The sequence below is a fragment of the Saccoglossus kowalevskii genome, chromosome 19, assembly GCF_978046115.1.
Source record: "Saccoglossus kowalevskii chromosome 19, keSacKowa6.1, whole genome shotgun sequence".
In the NCBI taxonomy this organism is placed as follows: Eukaryota; Metazoa; Hemichordata; class Enteropneusta; family Harrimaniidae; genus Saccoglossus; species Saccoglossus kowalevskii.
In genome coordinates this window covers 29,411,664-29,425,631 of record NC_140659.1, presented here as the reverse complement: position 1 = coordinate 29,425,631, position 13,968 = coordinate 29,411,664, and the positions used below count along the sequence as shown (strand labels likewise).

Genomic DNA, 13,968 nt, shown 5'->3' with positions numbered 1-13,968 from the left:
GAACTTCTGTTAAAGGGCGGCAGTCGTTGTGCCACGTCCTGTTCGGCATGGGACTCATAGCGACGTATACAACGCGTGTAAAATACTTTGTTTATTTACATGAAATTCGAACACGCGCTGCGCGACGACCACCGCGCTTTAACTGTTAATTGAACATCGAGTTACAATTTGGGCGTGGTTTTAAAAATTTGGGCGTGGTCATTTATGTAACTCGATGTCCCTAACTCGAACAATTCAGCATCTCGCATTAACAGTTTTGTGTTCTACACTCCTCTCATTCAGTTTTATTTCCGAGGTATCGTCGCGCCACACATGTGCGACATTTGTGTTGATAAACATTAATTTTTCCACAATCTAATGCCCTCTTCTAATTGAAATCACAAGTATGAGGTTTGACCTGGGCGCGATTTGCACTAATTACCGCCGGTGACTTCTTCGATACCTTCCAATTCCCTGAATAATACTTAAAGCTTGGTAACGTCTCAGTTTGTACTCATTGATCTGCGCAAGTCAAAGTCGCCATCTTTGTTTATATGAGACCTATGTATCTCGCACATGCGTGGTGCGACGACTAAATCTTGAGATCCGTGTGCTCGTGGCAACGGCATTACACACAGTGTGTGGTTTTATGGTGGAATAGTGTAAACTGAACAAAAAAATTACATCACAGATTTTGCTAACATAGACCGATTCAGAAAGATTCAGATAAAGTTGCCATAGAAACAATTTTGGTCATTCTCAGGTGGGGTTGCCCTTAATGCATGAACTAAACCAGTAGAGTTATGGATCTGCGGTTACCATGGAAATGGCGTTTTTTTTGAATGATTTTTCATTAACTAAAAAATGTTGGTAGATTCGGATATGGTTGTCATGGAAAATAATTTCGGAAATTGTTCATCTATAACCCGACAAAGTTATTGTTTAATACTCAGTAATTTTAAGCTGTGGTAGCCCTTGGTAACTAGACTAATCGATTGTTTTTTACTTGAGATGTGGATTTGGTAGCCATGAAAACAGCAATTTGGGGAATGATTAAAAAGTTCGATCTTGCTAGATTAATGGATCAATTGAGGATGGTTGGTTGGGATCTGAATCTCTTTGAAAAAAAATTTTTTTTGAAATATTGTTTGAGATTTTATATATTAGAGGCTTATCTATGGATAAATGAATACAATGGGACATAGATAATAGTGATATGTAATTTGCATTTATAACATAGGTTTGCGCTTTTTTAATTTGTAGATAAGGGAAACCTTCTCAAATATACACTAGGTAGTTGAATTTTATAAACTAACCACCTTTTCTAGCTTCAAATGACAGATCTACAAATGCACACTAAAATATAAAATAGATGTAAAAAGTAAACTTTATTTGGTATAGTTTGAAAATAACTTATTTCTTCTCTGTTAAGATCTCCTCTTTAAGATACCGACATCTAGCTCCCAATAGTTGATAATACATGTAAGAAAAGCTGATAAATATATTTTTGATTGTTCAAATGAAATGAGCTTAAAAATAATTGGTTGGAACAAATCTTGTTACTAATATTTGGATACATTAAAACGATTATACCCTATCAACCGCTTTCATTTCATATTCTGAGAACTGTGTAATGCTTGAAGTACCCCATAAGTAACAGTAAATAAATTACATGAGACCACCTAGTACAGCATACATTTGTAGTCAGAAAATGCATAGAAACATTCCATCAACTTTTCCTTATAAATTACCACAGTAAACTATTACTTATAAGTACTGGCATGTACAAAGTTTGTATATTTGAAAACATAATTCTTGTGTTTTTTTTTCTAAAACTGAAAACTTTCAACCTACAAACTAGATTATTTACATAATTGCAACATATGTAATATTTACCTAATTATCAAAGACATAGAGGTCAAAGGTTACTGGTGCAATGTATCAATATTGTACCAATGTCACTATTGAAAATAATGCGACTCCCTACCTTACTAACTTAAATGCCAGACAACTGTACCACTGTTTTGACTTACAAGTAAGATTTTTATCACTAACCAAATAAATGTATTGCAGTCATGACAAATGCATGGTTACATTTCAATTGCTATGACAACTATCTGCTCATATTGCATGCTGGGAAAATATGTAACTGATCCATTGATCAGAATATTAGCATATTCAAATCTGCAAAATTCTATACATTATCTATATTATGGCCAAATACAGTCTTAACTCAATAAGAGTCTATTTTTACAAATCTTGTTTAATTTAAGAGAAATATTCTGTAGCTAATACTCAAGCTGAATCTCAACATTTGATGATGTATATATTGGTCAGGGGATGATACCTCACAGATTTGCAAAGTGGGAATGCAAATTTAGAATATAAATACATTAAAATATCAGCACTATGTTGATACAATTTTTGGGCAGTCTGATTTATATTTTGATCTAGCACAATTCATCAAAAGCAGGAAACCAAAGCTCCAATAGCACACAATACATGTATTACTTGTAATGTCATTGGGCATTTGTGTTCAATTGTAAACACATGTATGTCCACACAGAAAACGGAAATGAATTCACTTTTTTAAGTAAAATCAAAAATAATGGAATCACAACATTAACAAATCAGTTTTTAAATTTCACAACGTGTCAACATGTTTGATGTGCAACATATACACATGTAAAAATTAATTGTTCACGTACATGTTTTAAAAAATGTGTATCACATGACTGGGGTGCTATATTTTGATACTTGAATACAATTGTGACAAAAAGCGCTTAGTTTTATTCTGATCATAATACTAGAGCACATCCACTACAGTACCTAGAGTTCATGTAATATGGATAATGAATGTGTAGGAAAATGTGAAGAAGATCTGTGTGAATTAAGCAATTTAGATGAAGAGTTGACAACTACTTACCCGGTAGATATTTTCGATAAAGTGTATAATTATCAAGTTCAGCATCCAAAATAGCTACTTATCTATTCAGAATCATGACAAGCAGCCTCTCGGCTGAGAAAGCTCTACTTTTAGCAATGCGCTTTTTAATCAGAGAATTGAAAATATCACAAAATGGACAAATATGAGAAAGGTCCATCTGAGGTACCTAGATGTATAATATCAAAGTAATCAGACTAGCAGTTTTCAAGAAGAAGTTGAAAATGTAAAAAGTTGATTTGAACGAACGACAGTCAGTAATATGATTAGCTCCGCTCGAAGAAGTTGACAGCGTAGCTAAAAATATATACAGATCTTATTCTTTGACAATTTGGAAAATACCATATAGGGTGACTGGCTAAAATTTGTAATTTATCATATGCCTTCATATTCAAGCAAATTTGTAATTTATCATATGCCTTCATATTCAAGCAAATTTGACACAAGGTTTAGGATAGGAACATTCAGGGTATTTTGTATGGACCAACTGAATTTTGTTAACTGTTAATGTATGCCTGACATAGTCAATTTAGGCCAATTTTTGTTTATAAAATAAAATAAACAAAAACACATTTAAATTTGCTACAACTGATATAAATTAATTTGCGTAATGTAGCCTGTTGCTATGGCAACATATGATAGCTTAAAAGGATATTGTTATAAAACACTAAAATCTTCATCACATTTTAAATTCGTACTCAAACGATTTGGAGAAATACCTAGACGTAGGAAAATGCAAGGTTTTTGGAAATGTAAATAAATAAAGTTTCTCATACATTTTAAAAATAAGGTTACAATACAATTGCATAGCTAATACTCTAAACAAAGAAATTTTTTTTAGAAGTTAAAATATTTCAGTCTTTTAAAAAATGGAAAGGAATATTCTGGATATAACTTAAAATAAAAGATAAAATATTCAAAAGTAATATTAAAATCTACTCAAACTTCCGTCCCCGGTTCGCCTTTAAGGTTGTTCCTCATGTCTATATCCAAGTTGGTTTTTTTCACTCGGGCGTGTCCTGTATGTAAATTGTCATGCTTTTGAATATTAATATTACTGAAGGAGACAGTTTTTCTGAAATCTTTGCCTAAATCATCTTCACATTTCTTTGCAAGTTTTGCATTGTCCAATTCCATTGCAGCATCTCTGTTACTTGGCTGATGTATAGTATCAGTCTTTGTGTAATGATGTCGTCGACATATTATAACAACTACGATGACAGCAATAACTATGATTAGCACAACACCAATGAGAGCTGAACTAACTATAACAACTTGGCTGAGTTCGTCAGAGTCGACAGTAGTGTCGTTTAATCGTAATACCCGCATATTAGTTCCGTTGTGTCCATCGCTATTATATGAAGTTCCAAATACAATACTCTCATCAATCAAATTACCATTAACGTCAACAATTTCACGTTTTTTGATGGCAGTGTTCAGCAATGCAGAGCGATGATAGCGTGGAAGTGAGTCGGATGAGCCAATTACATATAACACCTGGAGGTACCACTGATGCCCTGAGTCAATCTACAAGAGAAATAACAATAAATTGTGGTTATGTTAAAAGGAAATCTAAAACAGATTCATACATGATTGGTTTTATGTCATACTCCCGGTACTTGTTACATAGATAACCCCCGTAACAAATATTGTTAATAACATATAGAGTGAATTTTGTAAAGACGCAAAACAAAGTTGCTGGAATATTGGAGCTAGCCTACACTGAAGGTAATGGTGTTGTATCACCAAATCAACATAATTTTAATTATTGTAATCACTCAAGGCTACTTTACTTTTTTAAGGAATCAAATTTTGACAGAATGTTCTTGGTACAAAACCCAAAATGATAATACAACTTTAACATATTAAAATAACCATTTAATAAATTTTCAGTTGTGTCAAGTCAAGATGAATGATAAATATAAATCTGATATTACAGAGTCATAAAACTGAATGATAAATATTTATTATTCATCATATATATCCAGTATCTAGTGTGTATGAATACTATATATATTTAACATCTCCAGAAACAGATAAAAGCAAAAAATGTTTGTTTTTGTTTAAAAGTTCACTAAACTTAAAGTGCCTGTGAAATGGCTGCTATTTTCACGCCTAAAATTATCCATTGATACATAAATATTATTAATTTATATGTTTCTAAGCATGAATTATTTTTTTAAGTGAAAAAATGTGTTTTAAACTCAATCTACGGCAACTTTATTTTTGTGTATTTTAAAACGAGGCTCCTCATTAGCTTCTTATTTGCATACATAAATTCCCCTTGTGACGTCAGAAGGGGAAGTCGCATGGCAGCTTGCATTGCCGATACGTGTAAATAAGGCAAATTTCTTGTGCAGTTTTCTCATCTTTGACTAAATTTTCACTTATGTACTTGTTCGTCGAGGAGGAATGGACCATAATGAACACATAGTATCAATTGTTGTTGCATGGGGTTGAGTTAGATGCCAAATATGTCCGTTCTGGTGTAGCTGGTCACCGTGATCGTCACCGGCGCACGTTTGTACACTGTCGCTGGACAAAATAGGTTACTAGGCACGTCACTACACTGTTTTATTTCATCGATCGTCTGAGTAAAACTTTCAAAATTAAAATAAAAGAGAACATATTTTGACATTCTAAACATTAGACTATAGTGATCACTATAAAATAATTAAAAAAATGACAAATCACAGTTACTAAATAAATGACAGCCGCGCGGAAATAAATTGAAATTTTGTTGAAATAGATGAACGCGTCGGGTCACGACGAGGGCAAGTGCGTTAAAAGCGGTGTTTCATTGGATAATAAAAATAATGGAGATCGACACACATACAGATAAATTCAGAGTGGATTCGAGTTAGCGTGATCCATGGCGTGATTGTCATAATTATAACATCATATTAAAACTTTATTTGGTGGAAACACATTGACCAAGCCCGGATTCTTATTTCATAAATTATTATGCAGATCAAGCTGCAAGCATGGAGGTAAAAAAAGAACAGAGGTGTGAATTCGACATTCAACACCAATCACCAAACAATTCAGAAACTTTTAGCCTTCGAAAATGAAAACAATTAGCAGTGTGTAAGGGCTGTGTAATTTCCTGTTTGTCCGACGCTTCGTTTTCATGTCACTGTCAAAATTATTGCTACTCTTTACTTAACAGAGACTAAATGGTCTCTATAAAACGATAATCAGGATCGCAAAAAAGGTCAACTCATTTGAAACACTTGCCGTCTCTCTCTCTCTTCTGAAATCTGCCTCGGTGATCATGGTCCGGATTCTATTTCTTTCAAAAGTGTTGCGCCAGGTTTATGTTGTCGGCGTTTCTCTTTAAACCTAGTCGTTTTTTTCATGGACGAGGACAGTTTTTCCAAAAAAAGAAGCTGAGGTTAAGTGGCTTTCGTCCACTGATGTCGCACTTTCGGATCGATTAGAAACGTGTGAATACTTACACTATGACTATACGTTTCACTGCAACTGCCCATAACACAACATCTAAAAACTCTTTCTCTCGAAAAAAAAAACATAGACAAAAAAAAAAGAAAAAAAAAAAGAAAAAAAAAAACGCCGACCGAAAAATGTATATCGTTTAAAAGTATATTGAATGACCAGTGTTATTACGGCTCAGGGGTATGACTTTCGGCGAGAGTCGGAAATCCGGAAACAGTCGACCGTTTCAGGATAGGTGGGCGTGGCTACAACACGAGAAATATCCCAAATTAACTTGGATACGAGTAATCAGTTTCAGCAAAAAAATCAATAACTGCCCATTTCAGTGGGACACAGATCTAAAATGGGAAACGTGAGGGTGGGCATTGCACAGGCACTTTAAAGATGAGGTCTTAATCATGGACATTCCTCCTTCTATGTTTGTTTGGAAAACAAATGTTACTGCTTCATGTTTCCGCATCAATAAATTCTAAATGCAAGATTCATTTGCATAACATTGGCAACCTTAACTCAAGTAAATTATTAACCAAATTATGTCTAACAATTTGTAAAAGCATAATGCACACTGACTATCAAATATTAATTAACAAAATATTATTTTTATTGATAACCAAAAAACTTGCCTTGTATAAAGCGTCTACTTTCATGGTAAATCCATCTGCTCCAGGCATATCATTTAATCTCTTAAAATTTGGGTTTTCTGTTGCAAATTGAGCTTCAAATGGCACTTCATTAAATGACTTCTGGGCTGCTTCTGGAGCACCTCGATCCTAAAATACAATACATATATGATTATTTGCTAAATGTTTGACAATCTCATGAATTCTCTGTCAAATGCCCTTATCATTTCCCTTCGTAATCACAAATAGACTTTCAGGATTTGAGCTTCAATAAAAAACAAACAAATCAAAATGACCACAGCACGTACAAAGGGTCATGTCCTGTCCACTGTACTTCACATATGACATTACAGTGCGCACCTAAGTAAATTATTCAGGAAAACTGTTAATCTCTCTTGCAATATTGTAATGTTCCTAGGAACCTTACCAGCAGTGTTTGTTATGATTTTTTCCTCAACCTTCAACCAGAAAATAAGAACACTGACATACATATTGAGAGACTAACAAAATTGGATGAGCATACTTTAACCATGGAGGTAAAAGACAGGAGAAGTTACAACAGGTTTAAGAGAATTAAATTTACTTTGTTTCTAGTCGAGTCAATCACTTTATCTTGTCTGTTTAAACATTCTTTGATTAGGTTAGGGCTTATTTCAACTGCTGTCTTCGCAGGGTTGCACCAAATTGGCCCACCACTTGTTAGTTTAAATTGAGGCCTACATTTCGGTCTTTGCAATGGTGTTAAAACTATGTCCCGCCGGAGTACTCCACGCATGCAGTAGACGACGGAAACTTGAACTATTTTAGATTTTTTTGTCGATATTGCATGACTTCTTTCCTTCGCTATTATCCAGGTGTCACGGTTTTAAAACAAAATATATCCTCTCCAATCATGACTTCTTCAATTTCATTTACTTCCACTGAATTAAAACATCTTCTTTGCAAATGCATATACAACTTTCCAGGGACGCCATTTTTAACAATGACCTTTGGCCCAACGGTTTTCGAATATTCCCGGGGGCTCTCGGAATACATCCATTATATGTTAATTTGCCTTATCTGTAGATAATTTGAATATTCCCTGGGGGGTCCTGAAGTACATCTGTTATATGATAAATCACCTTATTATCTGTAGATAATTTGAATATTCCCTGGGGGTCCTGAAGTACATCTGTTATATGATAAATCACCTTATTATCTGTAGATAATTTGAATATTCCCTGGGGGGTCCTGAAGTACATCTGTTATATGATAAATCACCTTATTATCTGTAGATAATTTGAATATTCCCTAGGGGTCCTGAAGTACATCTGTTATATGATAAATCACCTAATTATCTGTAGATAATTTGAATATTCCCTGGGGGTCCTGAAGTACATCTGTTATATGATAAATCACCTTATTATCTGTAGATAATTTGAATATTCCCTGGGGGTCCTGAAGTACATCTGTTATATGATAAATCACCTTATTATCTGTAGATAATTTGAATATTCCCTGGGGGTCCTGAAGTACATCCATTATCTGATAAATCACCTTATTATCTGTAGATAATTTGAATATTCCCTGGGGGGTCCTGAAGTACATCTGTTATATGATAAATCACCTTATTATCTGTAGATAATTTGAATATTCCCTGGGGGGTCCTGAAGTACATCCATTATCTGATAAATCACCTTATTATCTGTAGATAATTTGAATATTCCCTGGGGGTCCTGAAGTACATCTGTTATATGATAAATCACCTTATTATCTGTAGATAATTTGAATATTCCCTGGGGGTCCTGAAGTACATCCATTATCTGATAAATCACCTTATTATCTGTAGATAATTTGAATATTCCCTGGGGGTCCTGAAGTACATCTGTTATATGATAAATCACCTTATTATCTGTAGATAATTTGAATATTCCCTGGGGGTCCTGAAGTACATCTGTTATATGATAAATCACCTTATTATCTGTAGATAATTTGAATATTCCCTGGGGGGTCCTGAAGTACATCTGTTATATGATAAATCACCTTATTGTCTGTAGATAATTTGAATATTCCCTGGGGGTCCTGAAGTACATCTGTTATATGATAAATCACCTTATTATCTGTAGATAATTTGAATATTCCCTGGGGGGTCCTGAAGTACATCTGTTATATGATTAATCACCTTATTATCTGTAGATAATTTGAATATTCCCTGGGGGGTCCTGAAGTACATCCATTATCTGATAAATCACCTTATTATCTGTAGATAATTTGAATATTCCCTGGGGGTCCTGAAGTACATCTGTTATATGATAAATCACCTTATTGTCTGTAGATAATTTGAATATTCCCTGGGGGTCCTGAAGTACATCTGTTATATGATTAATCACCTTATTATCTGTAGATAATTTGAATATTCCCTGGGGGTCCTGAAGTACATCTGTTATATGATAAATCACCTTATTATCTGTAGATAATTTGAATATTCCCTGGGGGTCCTGAAGTACATCTGTTATATGATAAATCACCTTATTATCTGTAGATAATTTGAATATTCCCTGGGGGGTCCTGAAGTACATCCATTATCTGATAAATCACCTTATTATCTGTAGATAATTTGAATATTCCCTGGGGGTCCTGAAGTACATCTGTTATATGATAAATCACCTTATTATCTGTAGATAATTTGAATATTCCCTGGGGGGTCCTGAAGTACATCTGTTATATGATTAATCACCTTATTATCTGTAGATAATTTGAATATTCCCTGGGGGGTCCTGAAGTACATCTGTTATATGATTAATCACCTTATTATCTGTAGATAATTTGAATATTCCCTGGGGGTCCTGAAGTACATCTGTTATATGATTAATCACCTTATTATCTGTAGATAATTTGAATATTCCCTGGGGGTCCTGAAGTACATCTGTTATATGATAAATCACCTTATTATCTGTAGATAATTTGAATATTCCCTGGGGGATCCTGAAGTACATCTGTTATATGATTAATCACCTTCTTATCTGTAGATAATTTGAATATTCCCTGGGGGTCCTGAAGTACATCTGTTATATGATAAATCACCTTATTATCTGTAGATAATTTGAATATTCCCTGGGGGGTCCTGAAGTACATCTGTTATATGATTAATCACCTTATTATCTGTAGATAATTTGAATATTCCCTGGGGGTCCTGAAGTACATCTGTTATATGATAAATCACCTTATTATCTGTAGATAATTTGAATATTCCCTGGGGGTCCTGAAGTACATCTGTTATATGATAAATCACCTTATTATCTGTAGATAATTTGAATATTCCCTGGGGGTCCTGAAGTACATCTGTTATATGATAAATCACCTTATTATCTGTAGATAATTTGAATATTCCCTGGGGGGTCCTGAAGTACATCTGTTATATGATAAATCACCTTATTATCTGTAGATAATTTGAATATTCCCTGGGGGTCCTGAAGTACATCTGTTATATGATAAATCACCTTATTATCTGTAGATAATTTGAATATTCCCTGGGGGTCCTGAAGTACATCTGTTATATGATTAATCACCTTATTATCTGTAGATAATTTGCATATTCCCTGGGGGGTCCTGAAGTACATCTGTTATATGATAAATCACCTTATTATCTGTAGATAATTTGAATATTCCCTGGGGGTCCTGAAGTACATCTGTTATATGATAAATCACCTTATTATCTGTAGATAATTTGAATATTCCCTGGGGGGTCCTGAAGTACATCTGTTATATGATAAATCACCTTATTATCTGTAGATAATTTGAATATTCCCTGGGGGTCCTGAAGTACATCTGTTATATGATAAATCACCTTATTATCTGTAGATAATTTGAATATTCCCTGGCGGTCCTGAAGTACATCTGTTATATGATTAATCACCTTATTATCTGTAGATAATTTGAATATTCCCTGGGGGGTCCTGAAGTACATCCATTATCTGTAGATAATTTGTTGTTTACTGCTAAATTAACAAGCAAACATTATAATTACTGAGTACTGGTAAATGGAACCTTTGTTGTAACTCCTTCTGTCTTTTACCTCCATACTTTGAACTAAATTTGAGGTAGGTTTGAGGTACATATTTGTATCAACTCACCAATACAAGAAATCTATGTTTAAGATACTTATTTGGCTGTATACATCCATACTGAGGACCTTCCCCATACAGAGCACCAGTAGGGTCATATGTCGGCACATAACCATCACTACCTGTACATAAATACATTTTCTCAATTCGTAGTTTATATGCTGTGTCCAAATCTTGATCTGGATTCCATAATACACGCCCATATAAAGTTTGACCTGAAACACACAAAAAAAACAATTATTACATGTCGTTGCAATATACCTAAAGTATGCTTCAATAAAAAACATGTAATATAGAATGCTTCCATTTCCACTTGGAATGTTTGCCATTATTTTTTTAATCAAAGAAGGCTTAGAAAGAACTCCTGTGTGCTGAGAGTATTGAAGACTAAGTGAAAATTAATTCAAAATTATTTGTACTTGAGATATTGATGGAAAAGCTGAAAACTAATTATGCAAATCAGAAAATTTAAATGAACAGATTTTAGTGTAAAACTAATATGGTCTGCGCAATGTAACAGTCCATCTATGTACCAAGTTTCATTGAAATGTGATCAGAACCAACAAATTATGAATTATTATGCTAATTAGAGAATTAATATGAACAGATTTTAACCCAAAACTGATCATATTTGTACATTGTCCTAGAGCATCTATGTACAAAGTTTCATTGAATTATGAGGATTAGTACCTGAGATATCAAGTTAAAAATTGATTAATTATGCAAATTAGGTGATTAATATGCATAAATATATACCAACAAACAATGGCAGTTGTCTGTCAACACAGATAAAACAAAAATAATGATATTCAATAAGTGTAACAGACTCCTTAACAAGGAAATATTCTTTTATGAAGGAAAAGAAATCAATATAGTTAAAGATTTCAATTATCTTGGCTTAACTATGAGTCCAAATGGTAAATTTAAAGATGCAATGAAAAACCTAAAAAGAAAAGGAATAAAAGCCTTATTCTCATTAAAGACCAAAATTGGATCTGGTAATCTGGACATGTCCATACTACTGTCACTATTTGATAAACTTATCAGACCAGTTATTGTGTATGGGAGTGACATTTGGGGAGAAGAAAGTTCCACAAAATCAATTGTAGAGGATGTCCAGCTTACATACTATCGGTACATTCTTGGTATCTCAAAAAATACACCAATCATGGCAATATATAGTGAATTGGGAAAATTACCTCTTGACTCTTTTATTAAGAAACAAATGATAAAATATGCCAATCGTATTGCAAATTCCACAAATACTCTACTTCAAGAAGCATACTATGTCAATAAAATTATTAAAAGTAAATGGTTTAAAAAACTTGATCTGATATTAAATAATATTAACCATTCTTATCTTTTAAATGAAACAAATATTATCTCATTATCAAAATTAAAAACAATTGATGAGAAATTAAAAGAAGAGTTTACAACTGAGTGGAAAAATGAAATAAATAATGACAATAGGAAAAAATCAAATTCTAAAAATAAACTAAGAACCTACAAACTTTTTAAAACCAAAATAGAACAAGAAAACTACTTAACAACTATGAAAAACAGTGAACTTCGCAAATCCTTAACAAAATTTAGACTTGGCAACCACTGTCTGAAAATTGAAACAGGCCGGCATACAGGATTGGATTTTAAAGACAGAGTCTGCAATATGTGCGACAATGACCATGTTGAAGATGAACAACATTTTGTCACAAATTGTCCTCATTACAATGAAATAAGATTAAAACTTTACATTGTAGCTAATAAACGTATACCAAATTTTGACAAATTTAGTAATGAAAATAAATTCATATCATTACTAAGTGACGAGAAAATGTCAATTCCTTTAGCGCAATATTTAAAAAACTGTTTTAATACAAGACAGCAGCACCTACATAAACTAAGCCAGTAATACATTCCTTGTATTCAACTTATTATCTTTTTTTTTTTATGCCTTTTTGTTCCCTTACTCTTTATGTGGTTATTTTTCTTTTACTAATATCTGATTTGTAACCCTTTTCATCCCCTCCGGGGGATGTTGTGTGTTAATAAATAAATAAATAAGACCAACAACTAATTGGCTCTGCATAGTTTAGATTCATTTAAAGGTGATGATTAGTACTCAAGGTATCAGTGAAAAAGCTGAAATAATTACTGTGGAATACTTTATTTTCGCTGGAATTAATTTTCGCTGAAAAGGCTTTTGGGGCGTTTTGTATGGAATTTATTTTCACTGTTTTCTGACTAGTTTAATGTGAAATATAAGAAAAAAAGTATATTCGCTGGTTTTTATTTTCACCGAATCATCCCTTCAGCGAAAATAAATTCCAAGCGAAAATAAAGTATTCTACAGTAAATAATTATGCAAATTAGGTAATTAATATGCACAATTATTTACCCCCAAACTAATCAGGTCTCATCAGAAAAGTCTATTTAAAATAAATAAATTTTGTGGTTTGCAGTCTGTTATATATTCCAGAGAACAGGATGCAACAAGTTTCATTTTTCTGATAAGTGGCTATATTGAGATATCTGAAAAGTTTCTAAATTATGCAAATTAGCTATTAAATATGTATGGTTTCCACTATTCACATTTGTGGATCACTGCAGAGCATGTGTATCAATGTTCATGAAAATTTGATGAATGATTGTTGAGATATATGTAAAATATCAACAACAATAAAAATGTACCAAATTTGATTGAAATTGTTTTTTGAGATACCAGTGAAAGACGTACTAACTGCAGATACTACTAGTGTGACACCACTACCTTTGTTATTTGTGTTTCAACATCGTTTCTGTAAAAACAAGACATGAATGTCACTAGTCCTCGTCAATTAATTATAAAATAATCATGTTAAAATAATAC

At 33.0% G+C, this 13,968-nt stretch overlaps 1 protein-coding gene across 1 annotated transcript in view; it reads right to left on the bottom strand.

Moving 5' to 3' along the window:
- Positions 1-1,348: 1,348 nt before the first annotated feature.
- LOC100377483 (extracellular matrix organizing protein FRAS1-like) overlaps positions 1,349-13,968 on the bottom strand; it is an 88,523-nt gene continuing 75,903 nt past the window's right edge. The window contains exons 63-65 of the mRNA XM_085493787.1: positions 11,112-11,317; positions 7,003-7,149; positions 1,349-4,450 (exon numbers count right to left, since the gene is read on the bottom strand). Coding sequence (XP_085349913.1) covers positions 3,863-4,450; positions 7,003-7,149; positions 11,112-11,317 — 941 coding nt within the window. The 3' untranslated portion in view covers positions 1,349-3,862. The remainder of the gene's footprint in view (positions 4,451-7,002; positions 7,150-11,111; positions 11,318-13,968) is intronic.